The sequence below is a fragment of the Ptychodera flava genome, chromosome 19 (assembly GCF_041260155.1).
Source record: "Ptychodera flava strain L36383 chromosome 19, AS_Pfla_20210202, whole genome shotgun sequence".
Classification (NCBI taxonomy): domain Eukaryota; kingdom Metazoa; phylum Hemichordata; class Enteropneusta; family Ptychoderidae; genus Ptychodera; species Ptychodera flava.
Genome location: NC_091946.1, coordinates 2,004,936 through 2,023,547, shown reverse-complemented (window position 1 = coordinate 2,023,547; position 18,612 = coordinate 2,004,936). Strand labels below are relative to the sequence as shown.

General features: G+C 36.1%; 1 protein-coding gene across 2 annotated transcripts; it reads right to left on the bottom strand.

The window, feature by feature from the left end:
* LOC139118358 (transmembrane protein 145-like) lies at positions 1 to 17,482 on the bottom strand. 2 transcript variants are annotated; one of them, XM_070681647.1, is made up of 13 exons: positions 16,867 to 17,482; positions 16,345 to 16,422; positions 15,542 to 15,622; positions 15,154 to 15,261; positions 14,600 to 14,765; positions 13,381 to 13,452; positions 12,802 to 12,951; positions 11,684 to 11,762; positions 7,470 to 7,639; positions 6,730 to 6,886; positions 2,081 to 2,201; positions 1,686 to 1,835; positions 1 to 326 (listed from the first exon to the last, which is right to left on the bottom strand). In XM_070681647.1, the coding sequence occupies exons 1-13, from the start codon at positions 16,987 to 16,989 to the stop codon at positions 231 to 233; spliced, it is 1,551 nt and encodes a 516-aa protein (XP_070537748.1). In that variant the 5' UTR covers positions 16,990 to 17,482; the 3' UTR covers positions 1 to 230. The 2 variants fall into 2 exon arrangements, with proteins under 2 accessions (XP_070537748.1, XP_070537749.1); XM_070681648.1 differs by having other exon boundaries at positions 17,391 to 17,459.
* Positions 17,483 to 18,612: the final 1,130 nt, after the last annotated feature.

Genomic DNA, 18,612 nt, shown 5'->3' with positions numbered 1-18,612 from the left:
TTTGGTTTTGTAAATTTATTTGAAGTTAACAATAAATATATGCAGGGGCAGAATTTTCATCACTTTCATTGGATGGGGTCAAATGAAATCGATGGCTTTAATGCCTTGTACGACATGGAATACTGAATCAGATGTTTGTGCATCTAAATTGAGCAGTGAGTGTTCCACAGAAGAGTTCAACAAGGTATACTCTTCAGAGTTACTCAGATGACCCAGGTGATAAGGATGACTTAATGTTCTTCAATGACGTTGTTTCTGAGTGCCCATAGACCTTCCCGTTCAATCCATGCATCCAAAGTGATGGCTGATGACACACCGGAATCTCCCTGTCAGAAAAAAAAGAAAGAAAATTATAGAGAATGTGCTATCAGGTATGGTTGAAGGGTGACAAAAAATGAAAATTGCCAGAAAGTTATGAATATTGCAACTTTGGCATAAAATATGGCTTGAAATTAAAACATAGGGCCAATGTCCCTGAAGCTACTACAGATGGTACAAAGGGCGTACATAGCATAATACCTGATAAAGTGAGAGCAGAGGTCCTTTGGCAATACAATGTATTCTTATGGCAGGAGAACTGTGTCAGTATGGCTTATTCTTACAGAGCCCCCTACAAACACAGACATTCATCAATAGCCAGCATAGGAAACTGCCGTCTATGCCAATAAAAATGGCAAAAATTGCAAGAAAAATACAAAATTGCAGATTTCATCATTATTTCAATGAATCATAAATAAGATAACCCCTACAAAGCTGTGTACCAAATATCAAAGCTATCAGATGAGTTTTTGAGAGACAAATTTTTTTGACCAAAAATGGCAAAAATTGCCCCCAAAATACAAAATTGTAGATTTCATCATATTTTGAATATATCACATTTTGATCATCCCTATGAACCCGTACACCAAATACCAAAGCTGTCAGACAAGTGGTTTTAGTGAAATAAGTTTTTGACCAAAAATAACAAAAATTTGTAGGCATGCTGCTGCTAATATCTGATAAGTTGAACAAGGAAGGGATGCACCCACTGATTAGTTAAAATGAAGCTGGAAAAAAATTTGATAATACTAGTACCATTTCTCAGTCATTCCACTGACAGGTCAATGGCAGACACTGTGACATTTGAACTTTATGTCTTTTCAAAGAATGATGTTTATTCAAGTCATGTATCAGGAAGGGAAGGTTTTGGGTGGCAAATATGCTGTTATCTGTATAACATTGGATAAAACTGATGCATTATCCTAACTTCTAAGATAGCATTTAATATGAGAAGAGGGATACAGTGACATATGCCTGACATGCTGTTTCATCAGATAATAAAAACTTGATAATATTGTCTAACATCTCACTCAGAGTTTATTACTAGAAGAGGCCGGCTGCACATATACTCTACATGCTGGTTTATTGGATAGTATCTGACAACTTCTAAGATGCAGTCTGATATCATTAGGAAGGGAGACAGGAGAAGATGTGTGATATGCTGTTATATTGGATAATACCTGTCAGTGATAATATTTATGATTTCTCAGTGCTACAGTACATGGGTCTCGCACTCTGCTGTTAGTTTTGAAAACTTTTCTACCTCATCTAATCTATTTCATTACAAACAAAGGGGATGTAATGATGTCTTGGGTAAAAAAGGTTAAACTTGATATATCAATATCAGTTTGGGATTTTATAAATACCTGACTTTGTTCTGGCTGCTTGACTTTTGGAGTTTTGTCTGTAACAAAGATATCAGTAAACTTCAAATTTGTAATCTGACCAGCTTCAGCTCTCAGTACAGATGGGGTACCAGTGTATGCTTCTGGAAAATATCCTTTCTTGCTATCAATCTGTAAGATACAATTATTATAATCCATTGTAAAGTAGATAATATGACCAATTGATTTCTCATTGAGAGACAGGAAGGATCAGCTTAATTGCCATAGAACATATACTGCATATAACGTACTGCATATAGACTTATCAAAATATATTCTTCACGTCCTAGAATTCAAATAAATGCTCATTTTCTTCACCTTTGTTTGTATTCAAGGGAACACAGACTAGAGCAATTATTTTGTGGAATTCCACTGACCTGTGTTGTCTTGATGCGGAATGGGAAGTTCCTGTTTGCAGCATTAGGTCTGGTCAGTATCAGGAAGAAGATGTGTCCAATACAGATGACGACTCTCTCAATTGCATTCACAACTTTAGCTCTAGAATAGACAATATTACATACAGCCACTGTGTTATTAGCTCTATAATAGACAATATTACATACAGCCACTGTGTTATTAGCTCTAGAATAGACAATATTACATACAGCCACTGTGTTATTAGCTCTATAATAGACAATATTACATACAGCCACTGTGTTATTAGCTCTAGAATAGACAATATTACATACAGCCACTGTGTTATTAGCTCTAGAATAGACAATATTACATACAGCAACTGTTAAAATTAGCTCTAGAATAGACAATATTACATACAGCCACTATTATATAGCTCTAGAATAGACAATATTACATACAGCCACCGTGTTATTTGCAAATAAAATAATAACAAGAATGTATGGCACATTCACACTGCCACGACTGGGCATCTCTGTATAATAAATACTGCAGATATAAATTCTGCAGATATTTGTTGACGATACCAAAGACACAGATTATCATACTCAAACAAGATAGATCTATAATTCTCAATGAAAATATGGCATTAAGTTAACAGCTCATATCAGGACTAGAATCTCTCACAGCCCCTTGCTGGCTACACACTATGGCTGATGTGGCCTAGCTCAGTCAGATGGTGCAGCCTACCTTGCTGGCTTCCCAACCTTGTTGAGCTGGCTACACTAGTGGGTAGACAGTGAGGGGCTGTGAGAGAGTCTAATATTGGGACATAGTGTAAATTGCTACATTTGTATTAGATATTAACAATGTATAAATCATAGAAATTTTCTGGTTTATAAAATCAGTATTCAGTAGAATTAGCTTAAAAGTCTTAAAGTATGTTACATGAGGTTTGCAGGTTTTTCTCTTACAGTTACAGTTCTAGCACTCGCTAATGTAAGTCTGACAATAAAGTTTACTCATCAAATTGAGCAAATTGACGTTCCCTTATACAAATAAATTTAACTTTATAAGCATCTGGGACAATGTGAGATATTCTATGAAACATTAGTTGTAGAGTCTTACACTGTCATTTGATGAAATTATCTCTTGATCAGAGTATTGTTCAGGGCTTGGCTACAGGGAAGGATCTACTTCATGAAGCTGATGACCATCAAACTTTACGATCAGTATAATATGGTTCCTCAGACAAACTTGGCTCTCTTTGAAGAGAAAGCAGTCTGAGAAGTTGCTGAGATATTCCTATGGGTAACAGGGTAGCTTAATGAGAATGGGATTACATTAATGAAGATGGGATTACTATTAGATTTATATGGATGGGATTAGTTCAATGAGGATGGGATAGCTGAATTAGGATGCTAAGGATCATCAGTATCTACAGCATTCTACATGAGTATTCTAAGTGAGGCCAAACAAAAACACTGTTCTGTTCCGATAACCGACCTACCCTATTTTTACCTGCTGACCCTAAACTTTTTAGAGCTACGTAAACACGGAAGTAAAATCAAAGTGAGACTTGAGTGGACACCGTGGGTCACCAGTATGTATTAGGGAAATGGTGCAGTGGCAAAGAATGTGAAATTTTCAGAAGAGTTACTTTCAGAATGTGCTTTGGAATACAATTCAGAATAACATTCAGACACTCACTATGTGAGATAATATTCTGTATATTGCAGAAGAGTCCTTTCAGAATGTGCTTTGGAATACAATTCAGAATAATATTCAGACACTCACTATGTGAGATAATATTCTGTATAGAAGTAACAAGTCATTGACATTGACATAGTCCCCACTTGTAATAGGAGTATTAGTCTTAATGGGGCAGGGAAATGAGGTCATTAAGAAGTATCACTGGAGTGTATATGTTCAGATCTATGAAGTTATGCATATATATGCATATTCAAGGTCAAAGGTCATCAAGGTCACGGGACATTTTGAAAAAAACCCACTGTATTGCTAATTAATCCATATATGCCAAAATTCAGACCTCTAGCTCTATTGGCTTGCCCACAATTACATATGGGCATAATTAACGAGGTAAAGCATGTGTTGTCATAAGGTCTCCCATCCTACTAAATATAAAGGACATAGCACTTGTGGTTACTTATTTATTGACATAATCGTGTATTTTACATAAAAGGTTATCGAGGTCACATGACATTTTGTCAAAAAATTTCTATCCTATAGTCTGTCCCTATATACTAAAAATCATACATTTACCTCTATTGGCTTGCTCAAAATTAGATATGCACATAATTAATGAGGTACAATATGTGGCGTCATAAGGTGTCCCATCATACCAAATATGATGGGTGTAGCACTTGTGGTTCCTGAGTTATGGACAAATATGTATATTTGAGGTCAAAGGTCATTGAGGTCACGTGACATTTTTTCAAAAAAATCGTATTGCTAAGTTAACCCTACATACCAAAAATCAGACCTCTTGCTCTATTAGCTCGCTCAAAATTAGATATGTGCATAATTAATGAGGTACAATATGTGGCGTCATAAGGTGTCCCATCATACCAAATATGAAGGGTGTAGCACTTGTGGTTACTGAGTTTTGGACAAATATGTATATTTGAGGTCAAAGGTCACCGAGGTCACGTGACATTTTGTCAAAATAATTGTATTGCTAAGTTATCCCTATATACCAAAAATCAGACCTCTAGTTCTATTGGCTCGCTCAAAATTAGATATGTGCATAATTAATGAGGAACAATATGTGGCGTCATAAGGTGTCCCATCATACCAAATATGAAGGGTGTAGCACTTGTGGTTACTGAGTTTTGGACAAATATGTATATTTAAGGTCAAAGGTCACCGAGGTCACGTGACATTTTGTCAAAATAATTGTATTGCTAAGTTATCCCTATATACCAAAAACCAGACCTCTAGCTCTATTGGCTCGCTCAAAATTAGATATGTGCATAATTAATGAGGAACAATATGTGGCGTCATAAGGTGTCCCATCATACCAAATATGAAGGGTGTAGCACTTGTGGTTACTGAGTTATGGACAAATATGTATATTTGAGGTCAAAGGTCACCGAGGTAACGTGACATTTTGTCAGAATAATTGTATTGCTAAGTTGTCCCTATATACCAAAAATCAGACCTCTGGCTCTATTGGCTCGCTCAAAATTAGATATGCACATAATTAATGAGGAACAATATGTGGCGTCATAAGGTGTCCCATCATACCAAATATGAAGGGTGTAGCATTAGTGATTACTGAGTTATGGACAAATATGTATATTTGAGGTCAAAGGTCACCAAGGTCACATGACATTTTGTCAAAAAAATTGTATTGCTAAGTTATCCATATATACCAAAAATCAGACCTCTAGCTCTATTGGCTTGCTCAAAATTAGATATGCACATAATTAATGAGGTACAATATGTGGCATCATAGGGTGTCCCATCATACCATATATGAAAGGTTTAGCACTTGTGGTTACCCAGTTATGGACAAATATGTATATTTGAGGTCAAAGGTCACGTGACATTTTGTGAAAGCGTCTGAGATATCTGCGTGAACGGATGGACTCACATGGATGGACTGACGGACTGACATGACCCAATCTATGAGCCCCCTGGACTTTATCTGTGGGGACTAAAACTGTGTCACTGCATCCTTTTTGCAATATGAATACGATGAGAAACTAAATTTTTATTTTTCTTGGCCTTATCATGGGAGTCTATGGACTGCCTTATACATGGGAGTCTATGGACTGCCTTATACATGGGAGTCTATGGACTGCCTTATACATGGGAGTCTATGGACTGCCTTATACATGGGAGTCTATGGATTGCCTTATACATGGGAGTCTATGGATTGCCTTATACATGGGAGTCTATGGATTGCCTTATACATGGGAGTCTATGGATTGCCTTATACAGGGGAATCTATGGAGGCGAAAACTAAAAAGTCCTCTAACACGGCCAAATTTGATCGCATTGTGAAACAAATCAACGTGCATCTGTATGAGGTAGAGTACTATCCTTTTACCAAGTTTGAACGAAATCGCTCCAGGCGTCTCTGAGATATCTGCGTGAACGAAAAAAGTCATAAAATATGCAAATGAGCAATTAATTAATAAGCCACACCCACCAAAATCTAATCAGATCTAAGTCTCATCATGATAATACCAAATACCAAATTGCATGACATTGGACCTAAGGGTTCTTAAGTTATGAGTGGAACAAAATCTGTCTACGGACGGACAGACGGACGGACGGACGGACGGACAGACGGACACACACACAGACATTGTGGCGACATAGGACACCTTTGGTGCTTCGCACCACGGTGTCCAAAAAGGAAAGAAAAAAACCGTAAAATCACGCATTTGTTACTTGGCATTTGATTTTTTCTTGAACGAGGATGTAGTATATGTATGATACATTTTTCTGGAAATGTTGTGGCCAGTGTTTGACCGCCTTGAACCCCTGAAAAATGCATATTTAAAAATAAAAATATTTTGGAAAAAAAAAATTCCTGCCGACCTACCTACCCTATTTTTTGAAAACCGTGTTATCGGAACAGCACAATTTATTTTTTTTGGCCTGATAGTGTGTCATGCAAATAGCCAATATCTAAACTAACCTAACCCAGGCATCGATAGCATAGTTGCAGACAAGGATAGTCACAGGAGTAGCCAGCCACCAGAAAGAGAATACCACACCAAAGTGAACGTAGAATTCTACCATGTCAGGGTAGTGTTTGATGGAGAAGTAGATGGCATAGTGAGTCCATACAAATCCTGCAAGTGAAATGATATTGTACTGTGAATTGGCAATGTTCATTATCACTGAATGACCTAACTTTTTCATTGGTGTAATCACATCCACAGCTTTCATTAACACACTTTAATCAATCTTATTCCCTGAGCTCCACTAAAAAGGCACATATTTTAAAACAAAAAATGGCGTTTTTCTAGCTGTGAAAGTGGTATACTTTAAAACTTGGCATGCCACCGAAACTGCAAAAATGGAAAGTCCTGTAGAAGTCATGACAATTGGCCAATGACAATGAGTGTATTAAAATGGTTAAGTGCTGTCAATACTGGATCAATGTCAAGATCATGAAGTTAGATGAGATTCATTGGTCATGCAGAAATATGAAAGTGTGAAAATGGACAGTGAAAGAATTTCGTGGAGAAGACAAGTGAATTGAATTTGATTGAAATAATAATACTCACTAGTGCATTTACAGTGCATGATATTGTAAACTTTTTGTATAATAAGATGACTGTTTTACTAGTCTGGGCTACTTCTTTCCACAAACCACTGATTTGTCTGTTAGTATTTCATTCCTTGTTACTGCATGGTTTCAAGATTACATACCAATGAAATAAAGTCCAATCAGTCCATAGCCAGCATAAGATTCATATTTGTAGAGAACATCTCTTGGGTCAAACATGGTTTCCTCACAGAAGTACAGAGCACAGTACACAATGGTGTATACTGTCATGAAGACTGCAAGCTTTGTCAAACTCACTTCACTCAGTTTACCTCTGTACAAAATGAAAACAAATGTGATTTTCAGTCTTTCTTTGAATTGTTCAGAAATCAACATGTGAAGAGTGTAAATACATTAAAGCTATATCTTAAATCATTACAACCTTAGTGAAATACATGTGAAAGAAATGAGAGTTCAATGCAGAACACTAAAATGAAGACAAACAAGTCATCGTTGATGACACAGTCCCCACTTGTTAATGGGTACTTTGATTACAGGTCCTCAGAGAGGATAGAGTCCTCTTCATTAGGTCTGTGATAAAAATACTTTTGAATAAATTCGCTTGATATATGTCTGAGTTGTAGTTCAGGACATGAAAAAATCGTAATAAAATGGCCACACGGTGGCCCTATTGGATTGTATCACAAAACAAATAAATGTGCATATGTATGACATAGGTCAATGTCCTTGTAGCAAATTTGATTAAAATTGGTTGAGATATGCCTGAGTTATGGCTTATACATGAAAAAATCATAACAAAATGGCCGCACAGCAGCCATATTGGATTGTATCACAAAACAAATTAATGTGCATATGTATTACATTGTCAATCTCCTTGTACCAACTTTGAATAAATTCGCTTGATACATGTCTGAGTTATGGTTCTGGACATGAAAAAATGTAATAAAATGGTCACACGGCGGCCATATTGGATCGTATCACAAAACAAATCAATGTGCATGTGTATGACATAGGTCAATGTCCTTGTACCAAGTTTGAATAAAATCGGTTGAGTTATGGCTGAGTTATGGCTCTGTACATGAAAAAATCGTAACAAAATGGCCGCACAGCGGCCATATTGGATCGTATCACAAAACAAATTGATGTGTATAGCTATTACATTGGTCAATGTCCTTGTACCAACTTTGAATAAAATCTGTTGAAACATTCCTGAGTAATGGCTCTGTACATGAAAAAATTTTAACAAAATGGCCGCACGGCGGCCATATTGGATCGTATCACCAAAAAAATTGACGTGCATATCTATGACATTGATCAATGTCCTTGTACCAACTTCGAATAAAATCAGTTGTAACATGTCTGAGTTATGGCTCTGTACATGAAAAAATCATAATAAAATGGCCGCCTGGCAGCCATATTGGATCGTATCACAAAAGAAATCGACGTGCATCTGTATGACATATGAAGTAATCCTTGTACCAAGTTTGAATGAAATTGCTCCGGGCATCTCTGAGATATCTGCGTGAACGGACGGACGGACGGACACACGCACACACGCACGGACATGACCAAACCTATAAGTCCCCCCGGACAGTGTCCGTGGGGACTAAATAGAAGACACAGAGAAAGTGAAAAGTATTACACATCAATCTGGTTGAGCAACTTCCCCCTCACTGTAAAATACCTTGTATTATTATACACCTACTGCCGTAACCTATGGGAGTTTGACCGTCCAATAACTTTACGTATTTTGTATAGTACGCGGAGTCCCGAATACGGGAGACGCCCAACGCGCCTGTTTGACCTTTGACCTAGCGATTATCGGATGTAAACAAACTATTTTACGGTGAGTTATAGACATAATAACAACTTCCACTAAAATGTATTCATAGTATAAGGTTTAAAACACGCTAAACACAAAACTGAGTCTAAGTGCAATTGATCTTTATTTTAAAAAACTAATTAAATTCAAAACATTCAGCGAAGTTTGCTTGTACTGCACTGGATATTAATTGGCTTCGTGCAAACGCAACAATTGCGCACTTTCCACTCATATCGCGATTGCCGCATCCCTCAAAATTTACCATGTATAGAATTAGTTTATACGGACGATTAATGGAGGGAGGTGTATAATAATAGGGTTATACACAAAATACGGCCCTGTATGGACTCGGGCTCAGTGAGTGATGTATTGGACTCGCCTTCGGCTCGTCCAATACGTCACTCACTGAGCCCTCGCCCATACAGGGCCGTATTTTGTGAATAACCGTATATTATGAAGCCTGGTATGTTGGGTTGGATAGTACTAGGAAGTCTTACATTAACTTTATTTTAACCAGATATGAACTGAATATGCTCACGTGTTTTACATCAGGTTCATTAATAGTAGTGCGCTTCACAGAACAATGAGATGTATGTTATCACTATATGTAGGTTTTTTCAACTTCGCACAGTACTCTCAGTGTTTAATTACTAATGACAAAACTTTATTTAATATGCAAATGAGCTGTTCATTAACTTGACACTGCTAAATGCTTTATGGGACAATTAGATATTCATCAGATCAACATTTGTAGCACGTTTTATTTAATTTAATGCTGTAATTTTAGAGCAATGTCACTAATTACAAAGTTCATTAAATATGCAAATAAACCCTAAATTAACTTTACACTGTTCAATGATTCATAGCACAATTAAATATTTATCAAATCAATATCTGTAGCAAGTTTCACCAAATTTTAGTGCCAAAATTTCAGAGTTATATACCTAATTACAAAGTTTATCAAATATGCAAATGAACCCTTAATTAACTTTATACTACTAAATGCTTTACAACACAGTTAGATATTTGCCATATCAGTATGTGCAGCAGTGTTCATCACATTTGATGCAGTTATTTCGGAGTTATATGACTAATTATAGGACTTCATGGAATATGCAAATGAGCTAATTATTAACTTGACACTGCTCAATGCTTCTCAGTACAATTGGATATTTATCAGATCAACATCTGTAGCAAGTTTCATCAAATTTAATGCTTTAATTTTGGAGTAAAATCACTAATTACAAAGTTCATTAAATATGCAAATGAACCCTTAATTAACTTTACACAACTAAATGTTCTACACCACAATTAGATATCTGTCGGATCAGTATCTGCAGCAGATTTAAGCACATTTGGTGCGGTTATTTTAGAGTTATATCACTAATTACTAAACTTCATAAAATATGCAAATGACCTATTTGTTAAGTTGATACTGCCAAATGCTTCTCAGTACAATTAAATATTTATCAAAACAATATCTGTACCCAATTTCACTGACTTAGGTGCTGTAATTTCAGAGCTATATACCTAATTACAAAGTTCATTAAATATGCAAATGAACCCTTAATTAATTTCACACTTCTAAATGCTTTTTACTACAGTTAGATATCAGTCGGAACAGTATCTGCAGCAGATTTCATCACATTTGGTGAAGTTATATCGGAGTTATATGACTAATTACAAACCTTCATAAAATATGCAAATGAGCTATTTATTAACTTGACACTGCCTAATGCTTCTAAGTATTATTAGATATATATTAGATCAATATTTGTTGCAAGTATTATCAAATTTGGTGCAGGAATTTCAGAGTTATCTCACTAATAACAAAGTTCATTAAATATGCAAATGAGAAGATAATTGACATGACACTCACAGTATCATCATAATGTTCTGAGATTGTCATCTGTGAAAAGTTTCATGAAATTTTGTGCAGTATTTCTTGATATATGTCTACACTGTCATTACCGTCTCCATAGGGAAACCATTGTATGGAAAAAAACGATATTGCATAACTTCATTAATATGCAAGCCACGCTAACCAAAATCTAATCAGTGCTTGCAAGTAGCACATGGTACCTGTGTACCAAATCTGACTTGAATCCGTTTAGGCGTTTTTGAGTTATCGTGTAAACAGACAGACAGACAGACACACACACACACACACTAACACACACACACACACACACACACACACGGACAGACAGACAGACAGACATCGCTATGACAATAGCCCACGTGTTTACACACGTGAGCTAAAAATCAAACTAAACTTTGAATAATAATTTCATTAATGTGATGATTTAACCAGATATAAACTTTAATTTTGATGATACTCAGTAAAAAAGTTAAATATTACAGCACTATTCTTCTTCAAGGAAAGTCAAAAGGGGCGTGATACAAGGACTATTGTATACATTTGAGGGAGCCCGAACCATTGCATACTGGCAAACGGAGTGTAAATGAAAGCCTTCACTGCTGATCTAACCTGCTAATCGTGATATTTAATGGATTTTAAAAAAACTTATCTACCTTGTGATTGTAAATCCTTTGCCTAGCAAGATGATCATCAAGATGAAGACCAGAATTCCTGCTGATTCAACACAGTTAGCTAAGAAATAAATAAATAGTAAATAAAATATTCAACAAACAAACAAATAAACAAATAAATTACATCTGTAGCATTGGATAAGCTGTAATGCGCCTTGAGATGTCTTTTACATGGAAGGCGTTTTTAAAGCAATAAATACTATTATTATTTATTATTATTACTCCTATGAGCAATACAAACAAATAAACAAATCAATCAATCACATTTTGTAGCATAGGGTAAGCTGTTTACGCATCTTAAGCGACGTATGTTTTGTATCTGTCAGGGTAGCATTAAATGAACTATGGAAACTGCAAAATCATAAAATATTGTCAAGGCTTGGATGATCACTTGTCAATGTAATATTTGTCCAGCAAGGAAATGTGGCAGAAGTGTCCTGTCATTCTATTGTACTTGATTCCTTCACCAGGAGTTACTACCCTGTCTTTCTGTGAACATTCATGACTACAGATGAAGGCTGAAAAGTATACACAGATCTCCAATATAAAGCTCTATAAGTGACTTAACAAGTGCAGTTGTTTGCCCTACTTTTGTTTCAGCTATTTTGTAAGGCTGCCTCAGAACCACTTGAAACATTTACAATTTGCTATCTCCTCCCAGACACAATAACCATTTTTCATTTTGGTCCAAATATGTAGTGAGAAACAGGCACCTTAAACTGCATTCTAAAAGTTCTAGCTCCTCTCTAAATATCTAAGTCATTGAAAGATTAAGGCATGGGTCTGGCGTCAGATTGTCCTGCCTGGAAATTTACTTCTAGATTACAATTTCAATGGAAATCAAAAGTCACTGACACATCTATAATCCTCCTCCAGACTAGAACAAACTTGATCCCTGGGATCGAGTCCCCTACCTTTAACTTGACTCTGCAGATCAATATTCAAGTTTACAAATCAATTTCAGCTATGGATAATCTCATGTAATATAAAATATATTTACTGAGGCATGGATACAAAAGTCACGAAGCAGTACATGGAATATCTGTCATTTAAACTGACCTCTGTACTAACTTGCCATACATTTCAAATCCCTCACTTACCAAACATTTCCAATCCAGGATACGGTAAACCAGATGTTCCGTACATGCCATATGCAATTGTCATCAGAATCAAACTGGAAAACTCTGCCAAGACTGAGAAGGCATACAACTTGTATGTAGAGTGTAGAAGTCTCCGTTCTGACAGAATCTCTGTAGATACAACACAGGATATTTTAAATGAAATGAAATGGTCCATGTATGTTAAAGTATGCAGGTATATGTACAGTGTTCATTGATAGTGTGAATATTTCTCCATTTCATATGATATGGCAATATTTGTGAGGTGATGTTGCTTTTCCAATGCTATTCAACAATAACAAAGTGTTTCCTGATAAACACTGCAGCAATCTTAGTGCATGTAATGTTTTCTACAAATTCAGCAAGAATATAAAAGTTTCATTTGAAAAACACTGAATTTACAGGGATAGCAATTGTTTAGGCACATACCAGTATTCACTGGTCATATAAACATTCCTAGATAAGTAAATATTTTGACAAACGCTTTGTAAAAAGTACATGGTCAATAAAATAACTGCTTGTAAAGTAAATGTTGCGACAAAACTGAACACCACTACTTACTGGAAAAGCGAAGGGTGATCACAAACAGGAAGAAGTACAAAACCATGAACACCAAATTGGTTTCCAATATATCTGAAAGATTGAAAATCATTAAAGATTTATCATTGAAAGGCCAGTAACTGGAACTTCTGGCAATGTTTGCTCAAATACACAGAAAATTTACACTCAATGTGGCCTTTACTAAGTATATGGAATGTTTATGATGTGGTTTTTGTGTGTTGTTTTTGTCTCATCTAGTTTCTGGTTCTACTCCTTCGAATGTTGAAGTACACTGTATTCAACCTGTCAATACAGACTGTGCCATACATGTTATGTACATTCTACTTGTGTATGGCTGCATTTATGTATGTCTGGATTTACATATACCAGTGTTTTTGTAAAGGCTGGTACCTTGGACAGTACGCCAGTAAATTTTACCAGGGTTCCCTGGTCATGACAATACAACAGTATTATAGACAATAATGGTATTTCCACAACATTTACCGATCTTCCAAAACCTTAGCAAAAAACAATGCAGATACAAAACTGTGAAAATAAAATTCCACCTCAATTATTCATTCATTTATTCATACATTAATCAATCATTCATAAACCATACATTATGATTCCTGCAATTTATCTATGTCATGCAGACATCAGCATTATAAAATCAATCAAAGCAGTATCTTATCAAGTTGGGTAAATTTCAGTAAATATTACTCAGCACTAATGTGTAAGGTTCTGATAAAAGAAGCTTACAATGACTTTCCCTAGTTTTTTATTGAATTAAATATTTTCAATAGCACTTGACTAACTCAGCTTGATCTACAAATAGAATGACCAGACTGTAAAAATACTGTTCATTGAAAGTAAACATTAGAAAATGATACAATGTAATCTGTATTCAATGCAATTCTCAATGGATTCATCAGTAAATGCCTTCTTGGATGACATTACACATGGTATAATATAATTACTAAACCAAGACTATCTACAAAGAATATTGAATTTGAAATGAAATGAGCTCATAAGTGTACTGTTTTCAAGATTTCTTCATATCTGCTCATTTTGATCAGTATCAGAATTTTGTTTATTGAATAGACAACTGTCCTTGATCTGACAACTGTCCTTGACCTGACAGGAATTTCATTGTTACACACATGTATGTTTCTATATATCAACTTGTATGTACACTTTCACAACTAGTATTCTGTATTGTTATCACTTTTCTATTACTTACATCTTTCATCAGCTGAGAAGTGTTTATCCCACAACTTGACACCGTTGGTCATAGTAATGTTATAATCAAAGTCCATAGCTACATCAGAGTAGCAGTTACTCATCACAAAGTACCACCAACGTGCACGAGGTGTTTGAAAGGAGCGACCTCCAACACAGTGCATCCACTGAAAGAGATTACATACCATGATTGTGAGTACAGTAGCTCACTTCACACAACAACATTACCGATGCAACGTACCACAGCGGCAGCTATTATAACTGGAATCAAATCACTGCCACAATACATAGTCTTCTCATGTTCAAAGTTTAGATTCAACATATTTTTGAAGGTAAAGTTTAAACTGCTAGAAGGGAAAAAAGAGGGTGATAGCCAGAGTCCCCTGTTACTTGGAATATTTCTCTGATCGCTTTATGTTGTAGAAATGTTATGAAAGCTATGGTGTGTTGTCATATACCAGTATGCAACATGTGGAATTTGCATGCATCAAAATGACTTTTATAGAGTCACAACAGTGATATCATATACTAACTGATAATCCAGAAGACAATTACCTCAATGCCATCGGAGTCAGTTACTTTCTTGCATCCATTATATCCATCAGTCAATGTCAGTTTGGAATTGTAGGTCCCCGGAATTGTTTCCTTCTTCTCACCACAAGTCTGAAGAGAATTGACAAATAAAATCAATAAAGTCTTACAAGATGCACAGTACACTTCAAGATGGCATTGTCCTGAAGAGAAATACAGTTCAGTATATATTAAGTGTTTTCTCCACTCATTTTTCCATAAAGATATTTTCTAACCTGCATAAGAATACTGTATTTGCATAAAATACACTACAAACAGAGATTTCTATCAGAACCACTTGTCTTTTGAAACAGAAGCTACTTAAATCTTAATAAATGTAATTAAATTCACTAAAAGCAAGCAAAACACCTACCAAGGTATCTTCATGTTGTCGGATATACGGCCATTGTCCAGGTTCATCATTAAACATCAACAATTTGTAACAGCAGTTTTCCTGTAACAATGAGAAAGTCATGTTGTTATGGTGACCAATTTAACGCAGACATTAACGACCTGTAGCTGTGAAAAATATCTAATTATTTCAGAGCCATTTTTTGTGTTTTTGAAAATGATGGTGAAACCATTGAGTCAATCAACAAAATTATGCATTGAGTTACCTACATGCAAATTAGTAAAAGTAGTCTTACACTGTACCTGGAGAAATTGAAAAGCATTCATTTTTGCATGGCTTTAACATCATTAATATTTTGATTTGTTGGCACTTTCAATAGGATTCAAATGCACTGATTGTGGCTGATTTTATCACTCAACAATTATATTTCAATCTCATCCTAGTGAAGAATTAATGCATTTACAGTATACAGGCTCTTCATCCCAAGGACATCCAACATTGTACTTGTACTGGTGAACAATTTTACAGGACCCTAAGCTCTGCTGTTAACATTTTTACTTAATGTTGTAAACTGTTATCAACATTACTAAACTGACAGGAATATTCTGTAATCGTTTATTTGTATACATGGCATATTTCTAATTAGGTTAAATGGTAAGAAAATTGTTTTAATCGGAATAAAAAATCACTTGGAAATTATAAGTTTGACAAGGTACGAATGAAAAAGCTAAACACATAGAACACTGGGTGTAAATGTCAAGGAGTAACAGTGTGTCGCTCTAACAATAAAATGTCTAATGGTAAGGTAGGATATGGGTACTTACGGCCTTGTACTTGATCTCGTAGTGGAGCGTTCCTTTTTCATTTGGCTGGAAACAAAACCTATCGATGAAATTAAAGTTCTGAAAGGAGGGAAAACGGAAAAGTATTAAGGTCAATAAAGAGATGTAATCTTGCCTCAGTCCCTTTTGTGATTTGCGGAAGTTTGGGTTTGTGACGACCGTATCAAAGTTCAGACCATGTTGGAGAAACAATGCCAGTAGCACAGTGTGCTACCTCTATCGTATCGTCGGAGTTTTTATTGATGATTTATATTTTGCGCCAATATCAGCAATAGACCCTTGGGGTCTACGATTGCAGCAAGTGATCACAAAATTAAAAGTAAAAGTGCGACCCTAGCTCCTACTCCCAGTAAACGTAATCGAGATCTAGTTCCATTACTGCAGCTATATGGTTTCATAACATTGATGTATGAGCCTTTCCTGATGCCCTGGTACGTGCCCAGTCTAGCTACTCGGCCAGACAGAGACAAGCTGATGGGACAAGTGATAAGAGATACAACTTACTGAAGCCGTTGTCATATGTCCTTGGATGAATTTTGCATCACCAGGGATGAGGAAAAACATCTGGAGTACTAGGATACAACCTAGTGTCCAAATACAGCTGAGCGTCGAATTTGTCGAATTCATCTCTCGACTTCGACAAAGAAACACAGCAATTTGAGAATGACACCGCGAGTTTCAGTAAGTTTTGGTGCCATTTTGGCGATTAACAGAAACAGCATACGAGGGATTTTGTCTCGGAACAGTGCTGATAGAAGAAGAATGACTATGTTCTCCGTGTCGCGTCGCGTCGCAACGTCACAAACAAGTATTGATGTCGTCAGCGATGGATGGAACGAAAATTGAACGCAAACTTGTTGTCGGGGAGACGACGTTGTACGGGACAAGTCAGGCAGCAATGGAATATCTCAATGGAACCATCACTGTAGTACTCTCGCGAAGTACCAAGTACTGTGATCTTGCAGAATCTGCATGGCTTTTCAGTCTTGCTGCCAGACACACAAATTTCATGTAGTTTGGAATTTTACCCATCATCTGTGCTTTACTCAATCTCAGCTGCGGAAGACGCTAATCTCCGTCGACATCGCGACAGGCAACACATACACGGCGACCAGACAACGATGTTGAGTCAGGTTCTACATTGGATTAAGTTTCAGATTCAGTTAACTCGTCCAACTTTTTGAACTTTTAAAATCGGTAAGAGGGAACATGTCCAGTGACAAGTTACTGTAGCCATTGATCCCCCTTCTATTTCTATTTCAGTGTAATTTGTAAGTTTAAAATACCAATGAAAACAACTTTTGAAGCAAAATTACAGCAATTTACCTCATACCACAAGAGGGCGCCCTTAGTATCTGTAAGGGGATGGGATGGGACGGATGGTACCAGGACGACGGCTCCCTTTGCATAAATCTTGTGTGCACTCTAAATTCAACCATAAAGAAAGATAAGCGATTAATATTATCTCAGCTGATATCTAGACGAAGCAATATGTGTAGCGAATGTTGATTGGATTTTACCCGGCTTTCTTTACTTTACCGTCTAATTTTAAGTTACGAGAGTTCTGAAGCATTTTGTTGATCACTGGAGGGCTATTCAATCATAGTAGAATAGAAAATAGAATAGGGTAGGAGGTCAATTCAAAAAGTTCCTGCGAATGAAAGATTCTGCAAACATTGTAAGTCTTTAGTTAACGATGAATTTTACTTTGTAATAGAATGTCCAAAGTAGAGAACTTATCGAGATATTCTATTTTCATCCACAGGTTTGTATAATCCTGGCTTTCTTGATTTGAATGACAAAGAAAAGCACTATAAGCTTAACTTTACTCACAAAGATAAACTACCTCTTGCTAAATTATTTCTTGTTCTTTAGTTCCTCTCCCAGCAGCAGCTTCATTCAGTGTTTGTTGGAGTTTACATCTTTGAGTTTTGTCATTTTTGCTTTACAGCACTCCCTGAGTGTGTTGTTGAGCAATAAAGTAAAGTACTTGAAAGTAAAGTTAAAAGCGGACCCTGCACTTCTAAGCACTGAGCACAACACACAATAAAATGACTCAGAAATATGCAAGTATGCTTAAACTCTAACTAAGCTAAAACTAAGCCTCGGAGAGTAAACACACACGCATGTGGTTCATCGTACTACGTGTAAAAGGACAGAGTTCGATCTGTGCTGAAGTCCGTCCGCATTTGCGACATCAGCGCTAGCGATGATACTTTCCTAACTTTGGTCACATGATGTAAAAAAAAA